Here is a 25,928-nt window from a genome sequence, read left to right as displayed (position 1 = left end):
CGCCAGGTATGGCCCCCAACTAGATAAGAACCTTGGGGTCAGAGAGATAGTACAGTGGGTAGGATATTGCTTTGCACATGATCAAGCTATGTTTGCTCCTCTGTACCCCATATGGTGCCCTGAGCCCATGAGGAGTAATTCCTGAGCACAGAGCCAGGAGTAAGCCCTGAACACCACCTGGGTGACCCAAAATCAAACAATCAAAAATGAAAGAAAAAGAAAACAATCTAACTTTCTCCTGCTGTCAAGAAACACAAAAATGGTTTTGATGTATACAGATCAAACGTGAAAGGATGGAAATAATATCAAAGGTAAATCTTAGACAAGAAGAGGCCAGCATGGCCATACCAGTATCAGACATGGTCTGCAAAATTAAAAGGTAGATTTTCTGCAACCTGGATAGAACTGGAAGATATCATGTTGAGCAAAGGAAATCAGAAGAAGAAAAACACAGGATGATCTCACCTATCTATGGTATATAGAATAACTGGATGAGGAAAATGTAGTAAAGGGGGGATGCCTAGACCTAGATCCCAGAGTTTAGGAAGCAGAAAGACAGAGAAGTAAAGAAATCGGGGGGTGGAGGGAGAAGAAGACGAGAAAGGGAAGTAATGGGGGGAACAGGGGTCGGGAGTTCAGTTATACCGGTGCTGTGGGAGAGTGGAATAGCCGTACATCTAAAGCACAGACTTAACAACATGTAAGACATGAGATCTAAGCTGCAGCCATGGAACTGTCGAGGTGGCAGGTGCGGGGGTAACTTGGGACACTGGTGAAGGGAAGGTTGATTTGGATTAATTCAAATTAACTAACTTTGGGATTGGTATTGGAATGTTAAATACTTGAAATGACTGTATTATAAACAACTTTGCAAATCACAGTGCTTAAAGTTTCAAATGGTGAAAACAAAAGCTAAAAGAATTTCCTTAAATGACGGGAAAAACTAACCAACATGCAGCATTGAGTATTGGTACTCACTCATGGTGCCTATGTTTGACCTCTACCAGATTACAAAAGATCTGTTTACTCTTAGCTTACGATGGGATTTTACAATTTTTTTTTTTGGTTCACACCTGGCGATGCACAGGGGTTACTCCTGGCTCTGCACTCAGGAGTTACTCCTGGCGGTGCTCAGGGGACCATATGGGATGCTGGGAATCGAATCTGGGTCGGCCGCGTGCAAGGCAAACGCCCTACCCCCTGTGCTATCTCTCCAGCCCTGGGATTTTACAACTTTAATAATTAACATTTATATTAGTTAAAATCGTTTAAAAATTAGTCATCACAAATTTTTATTGATTTATATTTTGGTGGGCTGGAGCGATAGCACAGTGGTAGAGTGTTTGCCTTGCCTGCAGCCAGCCCAGCCAAGCCAGATTTGATTCCTCACCCCTCTCGGAGAGCCTGGCAAGCTACTGAGAGTATTTCACCCGCAGGGCAGAGCTGGCAAGCTACCCCTGACGTATTCCATATGCCAAACACAGTAACAACAAGTCTCAAAATGGAGACATTACTGGGCTCGCTTGAGCAAATCGATGAACAATGGGAGGACAGTTTTTTGATAATTCCATTTGCCATTCATTTAAGTTTTATTGGAGCACGTAATATGAAATAAATTTATTATGTGCTCACCAACGAGGGATGCTGGGGGCTGGTAGGGAACTGGAGACATTAGTGGAGGGAAGGTCAGACTGGTGGTGGAATTAGTGTTGGAATGTTTCATACCTGAAATAACTCAATTATGAAAATCTTTGTATAGCACAATGTTTTAATAAAAACTAAATCTGGAAATCAATAGGACGGAAATAAAAGCAAAATACAAAAGGCGCTGATCAATATGAAGAGAAAGATTCTATATCAATCACATTAACAGTCTGCAATACCCGGAAAACCCATGTGGAACTATAGGGTTATATGGGCCTCTTTATAAAATTAATTATGATTCTATGTAAAATAGGAGTCAATCTAAAATTCATGTGATGAGGCAAAGAAAACGTCATCCCTAGGATAATAGGACCAATTTTCACGAGCAAATGTAAACAGACTAGGAGGAATTTGGACCAACATTCCATTGCACAGATTGAGTCCCAAACTATTTGAATTTTCATATGCATGCACAGCACGTGGCTTTAGACGAACTCACGATTTCACAGAAACTGGGATTCCCATAGTTTGTTAGGGAATAAAAGCAAGATATCAGGGACTCACGCTATCCACCATAAACGAAGGTATCGGATAGCAAGGCACGAAGGCTTGGGGAAACGTTAACCCTCCTTTACTCTTTTCTAAGGCGCCGGGATTAATAGGAAACGTAGTTCCCGGTTGTCCCGTAAGGTGGCGCTTGGAGGGCGCAGGGCCTTGTGGGAAATATAGTTTACGCTGGTGCGGGCGCAGGGCCTTGTGGGAAATGTAGTTTATACTGGTGCGGGGGTTGTGGGAAATGTAGTCTTTCCGGGCCCCAGCTCCGCCCTTTACCGTATTTCCCGGGAGTCGCCGGGAGAGCGGTGCCGGGATGAGCGGACCACGTGCGCAGGTTTGCAGGTGTTCCCGGACCTGGTGAGAAATTTCCGCACGGCAGGCTGGAGGGGCCGCGGGGTGTGTGGGGCGGGGGGAGTGCAGGGTCCGCACAGGGCGTGCGCGCGGGGTGCAGGGGGAGCATCCAGTGGAATCGATCACTTGGTCAGTTCGCGAGTTTCACACGGTTCCTGCCGGGAGCAGAGGGAAGACTTGCTTGCTTTGCTGAGTCTGCGTCCTGCGGGTTTGCAGAAAGCGCGGGGAGGCGGGTTAGTTTCCGGCTATCCGTCGGAATGGTGCCTGGGGACGCCTCTGTCGCCTTGGTGCTTGGAACTTGCTAGAAAGCCAAGGAGGCCAGTCCGGCGGAAGCGTGGGATTCGGTGGACTCTCAGTCCCCTCGGTCCTGTCGCCTCTCAGGCGCGCAGAGGCGGGGCTGCTCCTCCCAGACTCAGCACTGTGGCCGGGGAGGGGGCGTGGGGCAGGGGTGAGGCAGGAGGGAAGTCCTGATGGGGACAGAATGGGCAAGATTTGTGGCCACAGGGAGGGGGAGAAGTAAGGTGGGCGGGAGGTCTCAGGCAGGGGGAAGCTGTTCCAGGGGAGCCCAGGATACCTCCAGGACGGGACCGGGCGGGACCAGACCGGGCGCAGGGGACTGAGTGCAGGGGCCGGAGGAAGCAGCAGCCGAGGGGTGTAAACTAAAAAAGAAACAGCCGGGGTCTATCTCTGCCGCCACCGGGCCACCGGCGTAGTCTCAGGCCGGTCCCCCCCCCCCCCCCCAGGTCTATGGCAATGGGCAGGTGAAGGAAGGAACTGAGGGCCAGGCTGGTTGGTGTCAGTTGCAGTTTATTCCAATCCCATCTCCATTCTCTTCTGATTCTCTTTCTGCTTCTTCCTCCCCCATGCTACTACTTCGTTCTCCTCCTCAATCTCCCTTCGTTCTGCTTCTGGCTCTGGAATCCGAATCTGGATCCCCTTTCTCCTCCTTCTCTGGAGTCTCGATCCTCATCCCCCTTCTCCTCTTGCTCTGGAATCTGGGTCTAGTTAAATCCCCAGAGCATGAGGGTTTGGGGCTTACACATAGGTGTGGTTACAATCAATAGGGGTAGAGTTCTTTCACTCTGGGAAAGCCACTTCTAGGACTGATGCTCTCTCAGCAGGACGACCCACCCCAGAACAGAATCCCTTTGGTGTGTGTCTCCTCTCTTTGTCCAACAAACATATAAGAATACATAATATAAATAATTTTGTATGGATACAGTAAGAAATACCTTAAACTTATAGAATTGCTCTCCTAGGGCCATCTCGATCTCAGACTATAGTGCTCAGGCCAGATAGTCTTTCCTATCCCTAGCAGGGTCTTAGTCTCGTCGTTACTTTTGGATCATGACAGCATTTGTCTATAATCAAACTCTTAATTTCTAGTTAAGAATCGTGGCATTTTGGCCTGGCCCATTTTGATACCAGGGTAGCTCACAGCTTGCCCTGGGTCCATTCAGTCCCTTGTTGGGACCCTGCTTTTGGAGTGCTAGGAACTAAGGGCAACTGAGGCTTAAGTTGAGAAAGCAGATGCCCGGGAGTGAATAATATTCAAAGCCAATTAAATCCTAAGTTACAAAGCATAATATAACGGTCTTCCTGTATCTATACAAAAAGGACATTGCTTTAAAGTAAACTATTCAAAAGACATAAGGAGAGGAGAAAGGCAATATTAACTTACAAGTTCAGTGTCCTAGAAGGATCTGACCTTACAAATTAACAAATTCTGATTAGGGGAAAAGCTGATTAACTGGGAAGGAGAGCATTGGGAAGAGTTTACAGATAAACAGGATGGAATGAAAGTGCCTCAGTAGCACTGTAATAAACCTGAGTTCCTTGTGGCAAGGGAGGAAGGACAAACCAATGTTATTCTACACCGAGGCTGAGGGAGGAGGAACGAGCTGCAGGTTTGGGGTGCAGGAGCTTAGTGCTGTGAGGGTCCTGGGGGGGATGAGAAATCCAGGGGAAAAGGTGGGGGCGGGTTGGAGAGAAAGCTCGGCCGGAGCACATGCTTTGCATGCAGACGCCCTAAATTCAGTCCCTTGCATGCATTACCCCCTCATGCAATGCCGGGTGATCCTGACACCAAAGGTTGTGGCCCCCAGCAAACCAAAAAGAATCAATAGGAAGAAAAGTCAGTGGGTGCTGGGCAGTTGGACCTCACTGCAGTGGCAGCAGGAAGCTGTGCTACCCTGAGGATGAATGAGGGGTGGGCCCCCACTCCTTGTTCAGAAGGAAGTGTGCCTGGGGCTGGGAGTTTGCTTCTGTCCGGGTCCTGGCCAGTCGACCCCCGCACACTGGAGTATGATCCCCGAAGTCGCTGGATGTACTCCCTTTAGGAGTGAGAGTGGGTAGGAGAGGGGGTAGGGGAGAAGCCTCTGCCCTGCCCCTCCTGCACCGCGGACTCCTGCTGCCACCGAGAAAGAACCACGCAGAGAGGGGGAGGCTGGAGGTCAAGCAGCTCCATTTATTGACTCTCATATGCGGGGGGTGGGGGGTGGGGTGGGGGGGTTATACATGCAGTTCCAGGGGCATTCCACATGCACATCACGTTCGTCTCATCAGGCTTAGTGCAGATGTCAGTTAATGAGTCACATTTCTCATTCTCAGGGCCAGGTGTGTCAGCACAGGCCGATGGTAACTCCCTCATCCCGTTATCTCCTCCACCAGAATGCCTATGTGGGTAGAGTGCTGGAGTGAGTCCCTGGGCCCTGTGAACAGGGCCAGCTCCTATTCCCAGGGGCAGGGGATTTGGTCAAAATCTCAGGCTTGCTGCTGAGACCCCAACATCTCCCCCCGTTTTGTTTTATAAGAGAGCCAGCTACCGAGAGCCACCCGAGAGCCTCACGCTGGGGCCTTAGGGATCGGGCCTATCTTAGGTTGCCTCCTCCGAGGTCTTATCCGTCTCTGGCTCTCCCACCCAGCGTCTTTCCCCACGTGACTGTTATGTTGCACTTTCTCGCACTCCTTCCATGGCCACACATACCCATGCCGCATCTCCTGGTCAAGGGTCTGCAAGTTTATCTACTGCATGGCTGAGCATCACCACAGCCCCAAGTCAGGTTCTATCATCTGAACCAGGCAGTTTACAATACATGGCCCAAGTGTTACAAGTAATAGTAGTAAAATGACTGGCCTGACCAAGGCAGACACAAGTGTGGTAAGCCAGGGCGACATGCCAAACCGTCTCTCAAACCATCCTTCTTGCGCCTCACGCTCCCTCTTTCGTTTGGCTAACCCATCTCACAATTTAGCCATAGAATCACGTACAACTCCTGTGTGGTCGGCATAAAAGCAACACTCCTCCCCTAGCACGGCACACAACCCCCTTTGCTGCAACAATAATAAGTCCAATCATCTCCTATTCTGCAGCACCACTTCCGACAGGGACGTCAGGGATTTCCCAAGATGACTGATGGAGGTTTCCATCCTCTCCAAGTCCTCATCAATAGCTGCTCGAAGGGATGAGAATCCGCTCTGCTAGGTCTTGAGTGAGGCGATACCAGTCCCCGCTCCTGCCAGTCCAATTCCAAACAGCGTCACTGTCGTCAGGGTGGATGTCCTAACCTCCCTCTTTTGAATGTGCTAATGGGTTACCTGTGGGGGTAAAGAGTCTCCTTTATAGTAGAGGACTCAGAAAAACACAGTGACCATCACACAAAATTCAGTGAAGTTACCAATAACTGCAGGAGATAGGCAAGGCGTTACCCTGGTATAAGAACACGCCGACCACCCAGATGCAGGTGGAGTCATCCATTTATGCGTCCCAAGCTTTGCTCCTTCCCCGTTGGTACACAGATGCTGCTGCTCTTCTGGGGTTGTGCTGAAACAGAGCCCCTTCCCCCTGACTTCCTGTAAGGTGATTTTCCCTGTCTTACCTCCCCATGCACATTGCTTCGGGTTAGGCTCGTTGGAGAAGGTGACATCACCGTCCAACACAGTAGCTTCATAGAAGGGAGGGCATGCAGTGATACACAGCAGGAACGGGTTAGGCTCAGGGCTGAAGCATTAAGGAGTTTATAACTAGCTTCTATACTGGTAGTTATGGGGTCTTGCTCTGGGGGTTCAAGGTTGCTGGTCTATAAGTGGGTGCTACTATTTGCGTTTGCTTTGTAACAAGGTTCGGCATAGGCTTTAATGTTTGCACTTGCTTCGTAGCATGGCTTGGGGTAGGTCTGGGAGTGGGCAGCTTTGCGGGGGGTGCAGGTAACCTTATGGAAGGTTCTGGTAATGCCCTATTGGGGCCAACTTTAGCGGGCAATTCAAACGGCATCACTCCAAGTTTCAGCATAAAGATCTCACCTGGATCGGTGCCTGTAGCATACAATCTAAGTCCCCAGGTATTCCTGGAGTACCAGCTGGTGACCTTTTTCTCTATCTCAGTCAAGCTCAGTTTCACCGGTAAACACTTTCCCCTACATTTTTCCCAATCTAACACAACCCATTTTTTTGAGACTAATAATAAGGTCATTTTTGTACGGTGGTTGCCAGGCTATGTACCCAGTACTAACACAGTCCCAGCTCTTGCAAAAGTAGTCTGATACACCTCCACATCTTCCAAAGTTTCTCGTCCCTGGGCACACACAAAAAAAAAATAGTGCCTTTGGATCACCACTTTAGGCCCTGGACCTTGACATCCATATTCTGATTATCTCGGGTCTTGGATGGACATATCCCACTCATTCCCTATCAAGTCACATAGGTCAAAATTGATCTTTGGGAACCAAGTCCCAGCCGGATGTTGTTCTGTGATTGAGACCACCAGTCTGTCGCTCCCCACTCAGCTGAGTTCCCAGGTGAGGTTGTATGGCTATTGTCTGGTGGCATCCACGGCAACCTCAAGGAGTGTCATGGTCCAAAAAGAGACTGCCATCTAGAAATTAAGCAGAAGGGATATCCTTCTCAGGGGCGTCATCACACCCCTGGGTGTCATCAGGATCTTCATATTTGAGGGCCCTTGTGGGCACCCAGATAGGTTGGGGTTCAGAAATAGGGAACACACACCCAAAGCCTCCACCAGAGGTGATGAGTGGGTCTGGGCTTCTCCATTGCCCTGTGGAGGGATCTTTTCATCAGACCAGGATTTCTGGTCGTGCCTCCTGCTGCTGCTGTCAGTGCCGGTGAAAAGGCATACAGGAATCTCCTTTTGAAAAATTTAATATACTGAGCGTGAAGAGTGCAAGCCCTAGCTGCTGGTGGGGACTAGTTTAATAAGCTGGGTTTTCAGGGTATGATTGCATTGTTCTACAATGGCTGGGCCCTGTGGGTTGTATGGGATATTGGTAGAATGCTGAATGTTCCGTTTTTTTTTTTTTTCCAGAAAGTCCTGGAGTGTTTTACTAGTGAAGCAAGGGCCATTATCAGTTTTAACTCTTGCTGGTAACCCCAAGGTGGCAAAGCACTGTAGATAATGGGAGATGGCATGTTTTGCCCTTTCTCCCGGTGTGGGAAGTAGTCCAGCAGGCTTTAGAGCACGTATCCACACTCACAAAGATGTATTTTAGCTTGCGAAATGGTGCATGGTGGTTAACATCAGTTTGCCAGAGGATGTTGGGCTTGAGCCCACGTGGATTGACCCTAGGCCCTTGCAGAGGCGGGACTTGTAAAGAGGGTTTACAGGAGGCGCAAGTCCTGACAACTCGCTTTAATTTGGATATGGCTGTATTTGGAAAAACTCACCTTCAGCCCTCTCCAATTAATGTGGGTAAGTTGATGTAGGACCTCAGCCTGCTCACCTGGCCTAGCTTGCCACGTCACCCAAGAGGCCAAGCTTGGTAGTTTCCCTCAGACAACAACCCAGGTAGTCCTTGGTGCCCTCTTAAGTGAAGGATGAAGAGAGGGGTTCTCTCTCTCTCTCTCTCTCTCTCTCTCTCTCTCTCTCTCTCTCTCTCTCATTTCTTTCTGGGTCACACCTGGTGATGTACAGGGGTTACTCCTGGCGGTACTCAGGGGACCATATGGGATGCTGGGAATTGAACTGGGGTCGGCAGTGTGCAAGGCAAACGCCCTACCCGCTGTGCTATCTCTCCAGCCCTGAGGGTTTTCTCTCTCGCAATTCAGTCCTTGCCTGAATCATAAGTGGTATAATAGGATTTTCATTTAGGCGGATGTGAGAGAGTGGTAGGCCGGGCAGCAAATTTGCCACATACAAAGAGTCTGTAAACAGGTTCATAGGCTGCGGAACTTTCTGTCAGGCTATGACTACAGCAAAGAGTTCTTTGAGCTATGCCGAACCAGTGCACTCATGCAGGTAGGAAACCACCTCAGTTCCCTTAATGATGACTGCCTCTCCCCTCTGACCCCCAGCAGTGTACGCCTCTACACCACCCTTAATGGATTTATTTCGGAATAGACTAGGCTTTTTCCAATCTTGGCGGTGGAAAAAGCAGTCACCCACCTGTATGGCCCATAATGGCAATCGATCTTTCCTTGAAACCCTTCGAGAGCCACGACCACCCTGTCATTATTGTGCATTACCCATTGCAGATCTCCAAGCTGGGTGGGGATATTATCGTATGCGACTCTTGAACTAATGTCAGAGTGCTAGGTCTCTACCTCGCTGAAACAGGTCTGCCAGGGGACTAAACTCTGGGGCATCCCAGAGTACCCACTGGAGGGGGTTTTCTTTCTGGATGATTACTGCTAAGAGTTTCTTTGCCTGCAATTATCCAAAGCTCTAGCTCCTTTTCTGGGTCAAATCTGCTCAGAGAAGCCCTGTCCAGAGCCTTTTGGACTTTGTCTAGCGCAGCCCTTTCCACAGGCCCAAGTTTAATCACATCTGCCAGCTCTTGTCCACTTAACGCTGAGAACAAGGGGGTAAGCTGTCCTGTGGAGATAGGAATCCAGGCTCAGAGCCGGTTAATCTCTCCTAGGAGCCTTTGCAACTCAGGGAAGATGTAGCTTTCTCATGTGCTGAGCTGGGGCTTTAGTGGAGTAGCATGATCAAGCCAGAACGTTGTGCCAAGGATGGAAAATGGCACCACCTTTAGAACCTTGCCAGGGCCAATGTCCATTTCTTCTTTCAAGAGCTCTTAGAGATCCTGATCACTGTCCTCTCGTTATTCATCGATTTGTTCGAGCGGGCCCAGTAACGTCTCCATTTTGAGACTTGTTGTTACTGTGTTTGGCATATTGAATACATCACGGGTAGCTTGCCAGGCTTTGCCGTGCGGGCGAGATACTCTCGGTAGCTTGCCAGGCTCTCCGAGAGGGGCGGAGGAATCGAACCCGGCACGGCCTGGCTGGCTGCGCGCAAGGCAAACACCCTACCCGCTGTGCTATTACTCCAGAGTTCCTGATAGGCCCGGTTAACTGTGGCCTCACTGGGGCTTCCTAGAATAACATCATCCATGTAGATGTATAGAACTACGTCTGTCATTTCTTGTATGGGCATCAGCACTGATCCTATGTACTGTTGACAGAAGGAGGGACTGTTTGCCATGCCTTGAGGCAGTATCGTCAACTCATCCGGGCCTGAAAAATTGGTGCTAGGGATTGAAAAGGCAAAATTTTCACAATAATTCGGGTGCAGGGGGGGTGGGGGGAAAGCAGTCCTTTATGTCAAGAATGATTAGGAAGAGGCTGCAATTGATGGCAGGAATCCAGGGCATCCCACTCAATGGGGTCCCCTGGATTCTCATTCGCTCATTAACCTTCCTGAGGTCCTGAAGTGTAAAACACTAACCATGCTGAAGATTGTGTGTTCACGGGCTCTCTGGCCGGCTCTGTCTCACCGCAGGCATTGGGTGCTCTTGAGCCACTGTGTGTGGCCTGGATCGGGATGGTTGTTGGCCAAGGGCAGACGAAGGAAGATACGAGGACCAGGCTGGTTGATCTTAGTAGTTTATTACCAGGAAGTTTATCCCATAGAGGAAATTTATGTTATGGAGGGCCCAGGTTCTCTCAAGCACGTGTTCCCCCTTGCTAGCCTCTCCGCCATCCATCTTGCCGCCCTGCTCTCTCCTCTCTCCAGCTCTCTTGCCTTCAGCTCCCCTGCACTCTGGCTTGACACTGCACCCAGTCAGGTAGCCAAATCAACATAGAAAGCCCTCCCTGAGGGCCCATCAAGTTCAAAGGGAACACCACCTAAAAGGCACACCAAAGCCCTTCCTGACTGCCCAAGGGCAAAATACCTCCTAGGTGTTTTCCTCTTTTCCTCAGTCCAATAACTATCAACATATCAATACTAGCTATTTTTGTAAGGACACAGTAAGATATAACTTTGAGGCTTGTAGGGCAGCTCTCCTGGAAACATCTTGCATAGACTCAGACTACAGCACTCAGGCCAGATTAATCATTCCTAACCCTAACAGGGTCCGAATCTAGTTATTATGTTTGGAATATGACAGCGTTTGTCCATGACCAAGCTCTTAACTTATAGTTAAGCATTATGGCGCTTTGGCCAGGCCCATCTCGATGCCAGGGTAGCACATAGCTGACCGCTTGCCGTGGTTCCATCCAGTCCCTCGTCCGGACCCTGCTTTTGGGGGTGCTAGGAAATAAGGGCAGCTGAGGCTTAGGTGAGAGAACAGATGCCCAGCAGGGAAATATCACTGAGTCACATTACAAAAGCATGCCTTCTTGTGTCCATACAAAAAGGACATTGCTCTGAATAAACTATGCAAAGGACTTAGGGAGAAGAGAAAAACAATATTTACAAGTCAATAGAGCACAAAGAAAGAAGTTACAAATAAACACAGAGGAATGGGAGCACTGTGAAGGGAGCAACCCAATAAACCTAAACTACCTGAAGCTATGCAGGAAGAACAAAACAGTGTTATCCTACACATAAGCATCTTCACTTCCCTGAGGTCTTTCCTATCACAAACTCAGGGGTGTTCTAGGGGCTAGCAGACTGCCTGAGATGCCCCCTGGACTAGTTTTTCATTAACAAGCTCTGTTAAAGCCTCAGCTTTTCTGAATTTAATGGCCACTGTTCTACCCATACTGGAGGTCCCGGGAGCCATGTAACTTTCGGGACCTGGGGAGCAGTGGCCTTTAGAATTGGGGGTGCTGGTGATAAAGCCACTGTCGCTCCGGAGATCAGGTTAACCCAGGCACCAGGCAAGATATCACGGCCTATGAGGTTAGTCCAATCATCTGACAATTTGTGGGCGGATGAACCCCGTGTTCCCGTCAGGGTCCACCCACTGGACCAAATCAGTGGTTTGAAGGTCAGTCGTCTTCCTCCTATCTCCCTGACCCCGGTCCTGCTCTCAGGTTCCATTCTGGGGGGCCTCCTCAGTCCTGATCATAGTCCTGTCTGTGGCTGAGTCGAGCTGCCCTTCGAACTCTTTGCTGTCCAGCAGCACAGTTAACTTTGGTCCTACCTCCCTGACAATGGGAACTCTCCAGTGCACATTGGGCTCTTTCCCCCTCTGTTAGCGGTCTGGGAGGTCGCCCCTACTGTCGATTAAAGGCTCATCACTACCCTCATTAAACGTCCTGCATTCCACAGCCCAGTGGAACCCTCGCTTGCACTTTGGTCATGGTGTCCGTGGGACGGGTCGCTGTCTGGGGGGGTCCTTTTCCCAGGGGCCCATTTCTTTTCCTACTGGGGCATTCCCTGCGGAAGTGCCCTTTTCCCCTACAGGCATAGCACTCCATTGCCCCACTGTTTGGGGGGGGGATCTCTGGGTAGGTGCTGGTGACACAAAGACATGGGAGAGTGCCTGTATCACAGACTCCGTTTGGGCTTGCAGCATGCCTGCCAGAGTTTCTGCAAGGCCCTCATTCTGATTCTGTAAAGCTGAGGCTAGCACCTGGGTCTGCTGCACAGAGGACCCTAAATCTTGGGTAGCACATATCCACTTGGAAGCTGTCCTAGCTCCGTAGTGTTGCCGTCCCATACCAACAGTTTGATAAACTGATCTCTCAGCTGCCCTGGGGGGAAACTTCCGTTCCATGCTCTTTTGGACCCTGTCCACAAAGGTCGGGAAGTCTTGCCCTATCTTTGGTCATTTTCCACCTGGAGGAGCCCCAGTGGGACCCTCCTCAAGCTGTCGCCAGGCTGATAACAGTAGTGCTCGAACCTGATCTTGATAAGGGTCCAGGATGGTAGCCTGCTGGGGGCCTGTGCTCCACTGATCTGCTGTCCCTGACAGCTGCCTGTATGTTATGGGGATGGTGGGGGGTGGGGGGACGGGTAGGCAGCAGCATCGTGGTCTGCCTGCGTGTGGCATTCTTCCTTAAAGCACCTCACCTTATAGACTGGGTGCTGGGGAGTACTACTCAACAAAGGGATCTCCTGTCTGCAGTGATGCAGGGCTGATGGGCAAGCCCCTGGAGATGGTGTCGGCCCATGGGGAGTTGGGCCCATCCTGGTGCGGGGGGGGGGGGGGGGGGGGGTGTCCTGGATTGAGATTAATGGGGAAGGCCCAGAGGGGTTTCCTTCCAGTAATCCTTCTCCGGTTTTGGGTAAAAAAAGGGAACAGAGGCTCCTTCTGGAGGGGCAGTGGGGCGAGAGGGTTCAGGTCTGTCTCCCCCAAAAATCTCTTGGGCTATTTCATCCTCTATATCCTGATCGATGAAACTGCTTGCTTTGTATTGGGAGAGTCGAATTCTCTTTTCTCCCGGAAGCATGCCTTTAGGGCTGCTATTGTTGCATGCAAACCTGGTGGAGGGGTCTTTTGCCTGTTCTTTTCAGCCTGTTCCACAACAAGCTTCCCTACCTGATCCCAGGTGTCCCATGAGAAGAGGTCCCCCAGTGGGAACCCAAGGAGTCACGTCAAGGATAGCGCCCCAAATCTTAGATGCCCTATCCTCAGAGAATTCTAGCCCTCAGCTCTTTAGCAGATAATGCACCTTCTGAATGGGGTTGCCCATGATATTGGGGAATCTAGTGTGGTCGAAAAGGTCAAGATAGGTGATGGTTCTGCTAGGAGACCACCGAGACAAAGGAAAGAATACAGAGGAGAGGCTTAGCAACGTTCGCAATAAAGGGTGACGAATGGAATGATTGTCAACAAGTTCCTGCCAGTTGCATTTTTTCTTCTGCTGGGGATGCGAGTTTATCTGGGACTCATGGCTGTGACCCCCTTATCTTATCACGGGAGTCTTCCAGCAGCGAGTGCCCTAATGGCATTTAAGTGCCCGACTGGTGCCACGGGGAGAACAGACAGCACGTCTTAACAACCACGTGAAAATCTTTTTTTTTTTTCTTTTTGGGTCACACCCGACGGTGCACAGGGGTTACTCCTGGCTCTGCACTCAGGAATTACTCCTGGCGGTGTTCAGGGGACCATATGGGGTGCTGCGAATCGAACCCCGGTTGGCCTTGTGCAAAGCAAATGCCCTACCCACTGTGCTATTACTCCAGCCCCCCGGGTGAAAATCTTGAGGTACTCCATAAGCCTTTTTTACTCCAGCTTATAAGATATTCCCTACAGTCTGGAGAAGTAGGTCTGTACAAGGCCCAGGCCTTTTTGAAATGACTGAGTGCATCCATTCTTAACCCCTCATAAGACGGAGACTGATCTTCCTCCAGCTGGATGGGGAAAAAGAGTTGGAGCTCATGGGGTCTGGGTGGGATTGACCACTTACGGTCGAGAGGTCTCAGCTGTAAGCTTCTGTCGAGAGCATGTCCTGAGCAGCCTGAGTGCTGCTTGGCGGAGGAGCGGCAGCTCCTGTGAGAAGCCTTCTCTACCAAGCCACTCTCAGACTCAGAATCTGAGGAAGTGGTAGCTGGCTCATCACACACATCACTTTCCTCTGATGCACTGGAAGTGGAGTCATACAGAGGAGGTGGGGATCTCTCAGGCTTGACGTCAATAAGGAACGTTAATTCACCAGCATCACAGAGACTTTTACTCTGAGAACGTGTTTCCACTGGAAACGTGTTGAGCTTCTTTCAGGGCTTGGATATGGGGGTAGCTAAGTATTGGGCATTGGGCTTCTTTATAGCTTGGGTATGGGGAGGAGCCGAGGCTCTCAGTACTAGGAACTCTCTTCATTTCATCCTCCAGTTTAAGATCCTCTCTGTTTATTAACTCCTGAGGAAAGCCTCTCATAGTATACCTAACATCCTCCTCCTCGGAGGTACCTTCCAGAGCCTTAAGAATGGAGTTAACAATTTCCCAAGTTAACCAGAATTATTTGGGGATCCGAACCCCTCCTTTAAATTCCCTGAAGACATTATCCTTAATTCTTCCCCAAACCTTAGGCTCCAAAGTAACAAAGTACCCTTATCTGGAAACCAAGGATGAAATTTATAGACAGTTTTTTGTCAGTACCAGAGTTGGTCCCGAGAAACACAATGTCCAGTTCTATGTGCAAAATGTTTAATCAATTCAATAAAGAACCTGCCACGTTCAGTGTGGCACAAAAGATTTTGAAAGGGCTTGATATGACACTGTTTTTGTCCCATCTCAGTGGGGAAGTACAGCTAATATTCTAATTCACTGCACCACAAAATCCTGTTCTCCCACTAAACTTTTCTAGAGCGGGGGTCTACCAAACGCTGTTCTTACCTTCAGTTGCGCACCAGCTAGTGGTTCAGGCCCACCTGGGGACACCGGATGTTTATTCAAAAAATAAATTATGAAGGGGCCTTGCGGCTGCTCTCTCCCTCTCACCACCTGCATTCAGTGTTCTCGGGCCACTTCCCCCACCCTGGGGAGGCCAATGACGATGGGCAGATGAAGGAGAAACCAGGACCAGGCAGGTTGGTGTCAGTTGCAGTTTATTCCAGTCCGATCTCCATTCTCTTCTGATTCTCCCCCTGCTTCTCCCTCCCCCTTTCCGATCCTACAGTCTTAGTTAAAACGCAAATCATGAGGAGTTGGGAGAACAGCCAAACGCAGGTGTGGTCACACAATCAACAGAGGTAAAGTCCTTCCCTCAGGGGAAGCCTCCTCCAGGACAGACTCCCATCTGGCGGGACGACACCCTCAAGAGCGAAATCCCATGGGTGTGCCTCTCCTCTCCTTGTCCAACAAACATACATTCATAATATTAATCATTTTTTTTGGACACAGTAAGAGATACGTTAAGCTTATAGGATTGCTCTCCTGGAGCCATCTCACTATAGACCTCAGACTACAGTGCTCAGGTCAGATTAGTCTTTCCTAACCCTAACAGGGTCCTAATCTCGTTGATACTCTTTGGATCATGACCGCATTTGTCCATGACCAAGCCCTTAACTTATAGCTAAGTATTATGGTGCTTTGGCCTGGCCCATTTCGATGCCAGGGTAGCTCATAGCTTGCCCTGGGTCCATTCAGTCCCTAGCACCCTGCTTTTGGGGTGCTAGGAAGTAAGGGCAACTGAGGCTTAAGTCAAGAAAGCAGATGCCCATGAGTGAATATTATTCAGAGTCAGTTCATTCCCAAGTTACAAAAGCATAGCATTAACTGTCTTCCTGTGTCTATACAAAAAGGACATTGCTTTAAAGTAAATTATGCAAAAGACATAAGGAGAGGAGAGGAGCGGCTCTCCGGCACGGCCATGGCCCCGGAAGCACAAGGACTTAGCACAGAGAACCAGCCGCTTGGAGCAGAAAAGCAAATGGACTATGTGTTAAACCGCGCCACCAAGCCTGCCCGGAGGGGAAAGGGTGTTGTCCCGCTCGCCTGCTCCTCTTTGGAAAGAAAGATGGCGGCCGCACGGGAGCCTTGTGGACAGCAGGTTTGAGCCGGGGGCGGGGGGCAGCGGGGGCCTCATGGGAAGGGGGGGCGTTCTGGGCCGTCCTTCACGCCCGACCGAGGTCACCGGCTGCCCCCCACGAGCGGCTCTCCGGCACGGCCACGACTCCAGAGCACCGAAACCAATCTCTTAACTATCTAACTTTTAATAGAAATACTTCCAGGGTTAATAAGTGAAACAGCAGAAATCCAAAACCACGCGGCCGCTATCGACATCATTTTATTCTTAAACCAAGTTGTAGAAAGCAAATCATTTCGCAACACTGTTTCAGCATATCTGATTGGGGGGGTCGTAAACTCTAAGCAATAAGTGTGTATCTTCTATCGAAACAATGTATCTAGTCAAAGTAGATAGAGTATTAACTAGAACTCATCTGCCTCACAGGAATTGGGAGGGGTGGGAGGTGGGGTTCTATTGGGGTTCACGGTTAAAAATAAGTATTGGTAAAGGGAAATGTTTTTGATAGTTACATGACTGAGACCTAAACCCGAAAGCTCTGTAACTTTTCCCACAGTGATTCAATAAAGAAATAAGCTATTAAAAAAAAAAAAAGAGAGAGGAGAAAGGCAATACATGAATACAAGTCAAGTGTCCTTAGAAGGATCTGACCTACAAGTCAGCAGAGTCTGATTAGGGAAGAAGGTAATAGACCAGTTGGGGAAGAGAGCACAGAGAAGTTACAGATAAGCACAGAGGAATGGGAGTGACTTGGGAGCACTGCAATGGGTGCAACCCGATAGACCAAAGCTCCCTGTGGCAAGGGAGGAAGGACAAACCAATGTTAAGCCTAAAATGTTTAGAGCTATATTCCAACAGGAGGCATGGAAAATCTGTCAGTCTTACCTGCCTTTTAGATATAATTGATTTTAAAGGCTGAAATGATTGGGGTTGGGGGGGGGGGTTTCCATGATTTGTAGCTAGCAGGATCTTGGGTTTCTTTGTTTTTCTTTTTGAAGGCTACAGCCAGTTGTACTCAGGGCTTACTCCTGACTCTCTGCTAAGGGAATACTCCTGGCAGAGCTCAGGGTGGGATGCTAGGGAATCAAACCTGGCTTGGCTGTATGCAGAGCAAGTACCCAATGCACTGTATTATCTCTTTGGCCCAATTTCACTGACTTTAGATGGACTGGAGTGATAGCACAGCAGGTAGGGCATTTGCCTTGCATGTGGACAACCCAGATTCGATTCCTCCATCCCTTTTGGAGAGCCCAGCAAGCTACCAAGAGTATCCCGCCTACACAGCAGAGCCTGGCAAGCTCCCCGTGGCCTATTCAATATGCCAAACACAGTAACAACAAGTCTCACAACGGAGACGTTACTGCTGCCCACTCTAGCAAATCGATGAACAGCGGAACAACAGTGCGACAGTGCAGTATTACTTTGTGATAGCTCTTGGCTGAGCCGAGTGCCCCAGAGCCAGGCCATCCTGTTTTCTTCATGAGGTAACAGTGTTCAAGGAGACAAGCTCTCCAGAGTGGAGAAATAAATTCCCTCTGCCCTGCCCTGCCACTTTCCCTTTCATGCTGGGGCCATAACATATAACAATTGCTTTTTCTGCTTGTTGGTTTGTTTGGGAGCCGCACCCAGCAGTGCTCAGGGGTTCCTCCTGGCTCTGCATGCAGAAATCACTCCTGGTGGTGCTCGGGAACCGTATGAGATGCTGGGAATTGAATCTGGTTCGCCATGTGCTACCCACTGTAAGGTACTCTAGCCCTGTCTGGTCTTTTCCTTAGAGCCTTAGATCCTGTTGTCCCACAGAATCTCTCTTTCTGTCTCAGTCCTTCCTAGCTAATGTGCAGATTCCTGGACAGGAGACTCGGCATCGGGGAAAGTTCCATCAGTTCTCTTGGGATTCTGCCTCGTTCACCTTCTCTGCCTTTGTGACTTCCCAAGTCACCTGTGTTTCTACGAGCAAAGACCATGAAAAAATCTCTGGTGAGTAGTGTGTGTGTGTGTGTGTGTGTGTGTGTGTGTGTGTGTGTGTGTTGGGGGGGAGGGGGTGTGCCTAGTTTGAAATAGGAACGTAGAAATATTGAATGAGTGGTGAAGAAACGTCCCTGGGCCCATGTGCCCCATCCAATCGCCTGTGGTTGTAACTCTGGGGGCGGTTGAGCCACCGTTGGTGTCCAGGCACCAATTCTTGAGGCCCATCTATGTGGACCCCGTCATCCCCAAGACTGGCTCCAGACCCTGCAAATAGCCCCGCACGTGGGCTCGGGGCAGGGGAGGGGGCGGGCAAAAACTGGGGGGACCAAGCAGTAGTACAGCGTGGAAGGTGTTTACCTTGTACGTGGCCAACTCGGATTTGATCCCTGACATCCCATAGAGTCCTCTGAGCTCCACCAGGAGTGATTCCTGAGAGCAGAGCCAGGAGTCAGCCCTGAGCACCACTGGGTGTGGCCCCAAACCCAAAAAGATAAAGAAAAGAAAATTGGTCCAGAACCCTACCAGGAATGATGCCTGAGTACAGAACCAGAATACTGCCTGATATTACCCCCTGCTCCCCTAACAAAAATACATATAAGATCATTTTTTAAGTAAAGTTACAGTTCTCCCTCCACCCCCCCACTTTCTTTATGAAGGTCATTCTTACATGAATCATGAATTACTGGCTAGTCATATATTTTAATTGAATCACCATGAGATAGACAGTTACAAAGTTGTTCATAATTGAGTTCCAAGTATACAGTGTTCCCAGACCCATCCCTTCAAAAGTGTACATTTCCCACCACGAATGTCTAATGTCTCCAATTTTCTTCTTCCCTCCTCCGCCTTCTCCTTCTCATCCTCCTCTTCCTCCTCTTCTTCCTTTGCTTCTGCTTCTTTCTTCTTCTTTTTATTTTTTCTTTTTTGGTCACACCCAGCGATGCTCAGGTGTTACTCCTGGCTCTGCACTCAGGAATTACTCCTGGTGGTACTCGGGGGGCCATATGGGATGCTGGGAATCAAAAGGTTGAGGGTTGTGTGCTTTTTATATATGTATCTGGGGGGTTTTTTTGTTTTGTTTTGTTTTGTTTTTTTCAGAGATTTACTCGTGGGTGAGGCTCAGCCCGAGCGTGTGGAGAACGGCTGTGAGCAGGGCAGCGTCTGGGTTCTGGAGGTTTTCGGCTACCAGGGCCGGGTCCCTTGGAATTAGGAGGGGTCTCACCTGCCCCCCTCTGGAAAACCCCCTCTGAAACAGCCTGGCTTGGGGTCCAGTGGCATGGTTATGGCGAGTGTCATGTTGCTTCTTTCTAGGAGATTGCAATTTCTTCTTTTTCTTCGGTTTCCAGTGGGTGCTGTTTTTTTTTCCTTTCTTTTGGGGTCACACCCAGCAGTGCTCAGGGGTTAAACCTGGCTCTGCACTCAGGAATTACTCCTGGCAGTGCTCGGGGGACCCTATGGGATGCTGGGAATCGAACCCGTGTTGGGTGCTTGCAAGGCAAACATCCTACCCGCTGTGCTATCGCTCCAGCCCCCCATTGTTACATTCTTGACCTTTTTTTTTTTCCTGGACTAACTCCCTTGATTTCCTAGCTTTCTGATCAACCCAGAGTGAAGCCCTTTTCCTCCCAACTTGGTAAAACTTATGCTCTATGTTCCTTGATAGGTTTGCAGTTAAGCCATGTGGGCCACACCAACGATACTCAGGGGTCACTTCTGGCAGGACGCAGGGGACCCTATTGAGATGCTGCGGATCAAACCCAGGCTGGCTTCATGCAAGACAGATACTCTACCTGCTGCACTCCAGCCAACCATTTTGTCATTTTGTGTCTTTTTTTTTTTTTTTTGCCACACATGCTGGTGCCCTGGCGTTGCTACCATCAGTGCATGAAGAGACCGTGTGTCCCAGGGGTGGACCCAGGCCTCCTGCATGCCAAGCCTCAGTTGTCTTTAATGGTTCCTTCTCTCCAGTTCCTGCCTCCTTCCTGTTGGTTCTCTAGTGCCTTCAGACTGATAAAAACTTGGAGGGCTGGAGCTATAGTTAAGTGATTAGGGCATTCGTCTTGCACATGGCTGACTCAGGTTCAATCCCCGCCTTCCCGTATGGTCCCTCAAGCACTGCTAGGAGTGATTTGTGAGCACAAAGCCAGGAGTCAGCCCTGAGCACCACTAGGTATCACCCAAAAACAAAAACAACGGCAGCAACAGCAAAATTGTATTCCTTTTTTTCCCCCCGAAAGGTTTTTCAGTGAACTTCTTCATCTTTCCCACACAACTTTTTTTTTTCAGTCTTTTTGATTTTTATTTTGGTTTGGGTCACACCTGGCGGTGCTCAGAACTTACTCCTTACCCTCTTCATCCAGGAATCACTCCTGGCCAGGCTCGGTGAACTATATGGGGTGCCGTGGATTGAACTGTGTGCAATGTAGCTGCCGGTTTGCCGTGTGCAAGAAAGGTGCCCTATTTGCTGTGCCATCATTCCAGCCCCTAACTTGCCATGATTACTGTCATTTTTTTGGTTGACATAATTGGCTTATTGGAGTAAGTATACCATGCTGTCTGAGTTACCTAAGGTTCCAGGCCATGGGGCTTCAGCAACAAACTTTCTTAGACTTGGAGAAACTTAGGCGTCAAGGTGCCCTGCTCTCTTGCTGTTTATTTCCTTGTTGAGGCTGTCTTTTCAGACAGTCAGATTGACGCAATGTTCTGCCTCTTTTTCATGAAATTAACAAATCTGTTTTATGATTAGTTCCTCATACTGTATACTTCCTGCTTTGTAACTATGTAACATTATCTGTCCCTTTTTCTTTTCCCTGACTTAAGACTTTTCCCCATCCTTCTATCACTGGGCAGCTGCTGAATCACATATCCAGTTGTTAGCTTTTTATTTGGACACTTAATGTGGACCTTATGTTTGTGAGGTCAGGGTGTGTTCACTCTCGAGTGTATAAAGCCACCTTTTAGCCAGTGGGAAATACTAGTGGATATCAGAATGTGTTTGTACGTGGTTTAAAAATTAGTTTTGCAGAGCTGAAGTGGTAACACTATGGGTAGGGTGCTTGTCTTGCATGCAGATGACCCAGGTTCGATCCCCAGCAGCCCAGATGGTCTGTGGAGCGCCCAAAAAATAAAAGGTTCCAACAAATTGCCCAGCTTCTGTTCTTGAAAGGCCTGTGCCGGGCTGGAGTGATAGCACAGTGGGTAGGGCGTTTGCCTTGCATGCAGCCAACCTGGGTTCGATTCCCAGCATCCCATATGGTCCCCTGAGCACTGCCAGGAGTAATTCCTGAGTGAAGAGCCAGGTGTAACCCCTGTGCATCGCTGGGTATGACCCAAAAAGCAAAAAAAAAAAAAAAAAAAAAATGCCTGCGCCTTGAAGAGCTGTGTGTGGTTCCAGGGGAAGGTGCGTTTTGAGGATGTGGCTGTGAGCTTCAGCTGGGAAGAGTGGCAGCATCTGAATGGGGAACAAAGGACCCTGTACCGCGATGTGATGCTGGAGACCTACAGTCACCTGGAATCAGTGGGTGAGTGACGCTCCCAGATACCGCCAGACACAAGCAGTGTTAAACAGAGTGGGCAGGAGGCGAGTGTGGGGGGTGGGTGACAGCGCTGCTGCTCGTGTGAGTACAGGAGGTCTCCACATCGGCTCTGGCATTACTGAACAGTCACTTGATCACTTGATATCCCGTTACTCATCAATTTGCTCGAGCGGGCCAATCCCAAGCCTTAAATCATCTGACCTGCATACGAAGCTAAGCGAGTTACAGAGGGGAGTGGGCCCCAGGCCCCGTGTGCACCACTTAAGAGGACCCCCCTGCCCCGCCCCCCCCACATACACCAAATGAGTCCATCTATAGTTCAGAAACTTGGTGCCATTGGATCTTAAGATTTGGAGCCAAAGGAGAATGTTCAAGGTTCAAGATCACATTTCATTTTACAGATCATAAAACCGGGCTTAGTGGAGCTGGAGAAATAGTACAGCTGGGAGGGCACTTACCTGACATAACGACAAGCTCTGTGTTGATCCCTGGCATCCCATAGGGTCCCCTGAGCCTTCCAGGAGTGATCCCTGAGCTCAGAACCAGGAGTGAATTTTGAGCATTACCGGATGCTCTCACCGCCGGTCCCCCCAACCCCCCCTCCCCCATGCGCACACACACCCCTGTGCTTTAGCAGTTAAGCCAGGGACCCACATTGATTTTTATCCACAGGACACTCAGTGAGCAAACCTGAGGTCATCACCAATTTGGAGCGAGGGGCAGAGCCCTGGACTGTCAGTGAGCACCTGGACCGGAGCCTCTCAGGTCAGTCAGTGCGGGGCAGAGAGGCTGGGGGAAGGATGCAGAGGTTGGTTGTACTGAGCTTTTTCTCACTGATCATCTCTCTCTGGTTCCAGCGTTATGGCAGCTGGTCATTCAGTCTCAGGTAGGACTCCAGCTTGTAAATCTGTGGCTTTCTGTGATTTTATGTTATTGGACTTGCCCCAGATATCTACATAATCCTTACATGGCTGTAATCCAGATGGCCTCCACTTGGGAATTTTTTCTTGGTTAATTATATTCCCTGTATTTGTTTGGTTTTGTTGTTTTGGCTGTACCTGGCTGTGCTCAGTGATCACTCCTGGCATGGTTCAGGGAACCTTGTGCCGTGTCAGGGATCAAACCCAGGTTGACTGCGTACAGGACAAGCATCCTACTCTATCTGTCTCTCTGGCCCTAATATAGTCCCAGTATTTTCAGGTATCCTACTCTCCTGGGTGTTTTTATTGTAGACTTTATATATATATATTTGCTTACTCATTTGGCTTTTTAGAAAATCACCGTTTTACTAGTACTGGGTATACCAGTAATGATAAAAATATTATTTTAACAGTGCTTCAGTTCTGTTGAAATACATTTGTATTTGTGTGTGTGTGTGTGTGTGTGCGTGTGTGTATACTTATCTCTTAATCATTTAACTTCCCGTTAATCGTTGATTTGCTCGAGCGGGCACCAGTAATGTCTCCATTTGTCCCTGTCACGTGCTAGTGTAGCCCAGTGGCGTCTGTTCACTCTAGGAACATGAAGAGCCTCAAACCAATCGTTCATGATCTTGATGAAGAAGTCTGACCATCTGGTAGGTGGGCGGCCACGCGGTCTTTTGACATCCCGTGGAATCCAGTCGGTAACAGCTCTAGTCCAGCGGTCATCTTTAAATCTCATTACGTGACCAGCTCATCTGATTTTTGACACCTTGGCAAACGAGACAGCGTCCCTGATTCTTGATCGTTGACGGATGTCAGAACTCTGGATTCTTTCTCTCATTTGAGTGAAACGTGATATTCCAAGCATAGCTCTTTCTATTCTTCTTTGGGAGACCTGAATAGCGTTCTCATCTTGTTTGCGTAGGGCCCAGGTCTCTGAGGCATATGTTAATGCAGGAAGAACAGTGGAATCAAAGAGATGTGCCCGGAGCCGGAGGTTCTTCGTCCTCTTAGCTATTTCTTCGACGTTCTTGAAGGCGTTCCAAGCCGCTCTCTTCCTCCTGCGCAGCTCGGGTGCCAGGTCATTAGTCATGTTGACTTCTCGACCTAGACAATGTTTATGAGAAACAGCCTCGTTCCTGACGCCCCATTCGCTCTCAACGGAATGACCATCTCCGAATGCAACAGCTATGTGTGTGTATACAACCATGAAAAAAATGTTTAACCAACCAGGAGAGAGAAAAATGAAGGCCATCGTTTTAATAAAATATAAAAGAAAATGATTCAGGGCTGGAGTGATAGCACAGCGGGTTGGGTGTTTGCCTTGCACACAGCGAACCTGGGTTCAATTCCCAGCATCCTATATGGTCCCCTGAGCACTGCCACGAGTAATTCCTGAGTGCAGAGCCAGGAGTAACCCCTGTCTGTTCCTCTCTGGATGTGACCCAAAAAGCAAAATAAAAAAAAGAAAGAAAGAGAATGATACAAATGGTACTTTTAGGAGCTTAATGGTGTTTTTGCTTTTCAGCCACACCTCGTGGTGATCAGGTTACTTCCAACTGGGAACATTGCTTGGGGTCACTCCACTGGGCAGGAGTTTAACCTAGTCATCCCATACATAAAGATTGTGTTCCAGACCATTGAACTCTCTTTCTGGCCCTGGATTTAATACTTATCTTGGAGCTTAAGTTAGAGATGACTTCTATTTTGACATGTAATTTCTCTTTGTTTTGTTTTGCTTTGTTTTTGTGTTTGTGTGTGTGCCAGATCTGATGGTACTCAGGGATCATTTTTTGTCTTGCCTGAGGACCATATAGTGCCAGGGATCAAACTGGAGTCAGTCGCATGCAAAGCCTGTATACCTTAATCGTTATCCTATCTTCCTAGCCCCTTGATGTATAATTCTTAGTTTTAGATACATTTTGGTATGTTGGGTATGTCTATTACTGCTAGAGATGCTCATTTGTAAATTGTTTATTCAAAACTGGTAGGAAGTCAAGATCCTTTTTAGGAAAATGAGCAAAGCACCTTTTAATCACAATAATAATTTTGAATCTGAGACGGATTCCCAGAAAGGGGTTATGTGTAATGTGAAAAGGAAAATTAGAGAAAATCATGTTGGTAAAATAGTTCAGATTAGCAAGGATCAGACTTAAAATAATGCAGTTTAAAGTTACCATTTTTAGGGGCCACAGGATGGTACGGTGGATAGTGTGCTTTCTTTGCACACCGCAGACCTGGGTTTGATCCTGGCATTCCATATGGTCCCCTGGGCACTTCCAGAAGTGATCCCTGAGAATGCAGAGCCAGGAATAAGAAAGACCTAAGCACTGCCAGGTATGGCCCTAAATTTAAAATATATAATAGCTTGTAAAATAAAATAAAGTCACCATTTTTTCACTTCCTTTGTGGAGGTCATTCTTAAAATCTACAGAAAGAGTAGCTGAGGGGCTGGAGTGATAACATTTGCCTTGCATGTGACCGACCCTTGTTTGATTTCCAGCATCTTATATGATTCCCCAAGTAACCAACAGGAGTAATTCCTGAGTGCATGAGCCAGGAATAGCCCCTGTGTATCACTGGGTGTGACCCAAAAAACAAAAACAAAAAAAAAAGGAAAGAAAGAAAGAGTAGCTGAATTATTTGACCAAGTTTCTCTTTTGTTTTGGCACCATACTTGTCTGTGCTCAGAGCTTACACCTAACTGTTAGCCACTGTACTATCTCTCTGGCCTTGACCAAGTATTTTATTTTCTTTTAAGAATTTTTATTGTGGGGCCAGAGTGATAGTGCAGTCGGTAGCACACGCAGCTGATTCAGGTTCGCCCCCAACATCATTTACGGTCCACCATATACCTTCAGGAGTAATTCCTGAACAGAGCCAGGAACAACCCCTGAGCACCTCCAGGTGTTGCCCAAAAAGGGTTGAAGGAGGGGGTAGGATTTTAAATTGTGAAGAAACACTGAAAGAAAACAAATTCTGATTTGGAGTTAGAGTATTAGCACTTTTTTTTTCTTTTATATGTAAAGGAAAAATATTCTCTCTCAAAATCAGTACCTACCCTGATATTTTAATATTTTGTGCTTCTAGGATTGAGTTTATTCATGCTGAACCTTGGATTTCACAAGGAATATGAGGTCTGAATTACAAATGTTTATTTTCTCTCATCTTAGGTATTCATACTGTGGATGACTTTATTGAGAACAACCAGAAAAATCAGGGTGGACATTTTTTACAAGTTGTAATCACCAATAGGAAAACAGCCAACAAGGGACCTGACTTAGGAAAGGCATTGAATTTGCATTCGATCTATATTTTAAGTCCTTTTATAAGCAATGGAAAATATTCACGA

At 48.5% G+C, this 25,928-nt stretch overlaps 1 protein-coding gene across 1 annotated transcript; it reads left to right on the top strand.

The window, feature by feature from the left end:
• Window positions 1–2,489: 2,489 nt before the first annotated feature.
• On the top strand, window positions 2,490–25,928 carry LOC130024896 (zinc finger protein 566-like). Its single transcript, XM_056115716.1, has 6 exons — window positions 2,490–2,556; window positions 17,970–18,126; window positions 21,512–21,638; window positions 22,326–22,418; window positions 22,511–22,539; window positions 25,750–25,928. Exons 2-6 carry the CDS (start codon window positions 18,112–18,114, stop codon window positions 25,819–25,821), a joined length of 336 nt encoding a protein of 111 aa, XP_055971691.1. The 5' UTR covers window positions 2,490–2,556; window positions 17,970–18,111; the 3' UTR covers window positions 25,822–25,928.

This window comes from Sorex fumeus, unplaced genomic scaffold (assembly GCF_029834395.1).
Source record: "Sorex fumeus unplaced genomic scaffold, SorFum_2.1 ptg000029l, whole genome shotgun sequence".
NCBI classification, from domain to species: Eukaryota; Metazoa; Chordata; class Mammalia; order Eulipotyphla; family Soricidae; genus Sorex; species Sorex fumeus.
This window is presented reverse-complemented; position numbering and strand designations above follow the sequence as displayed.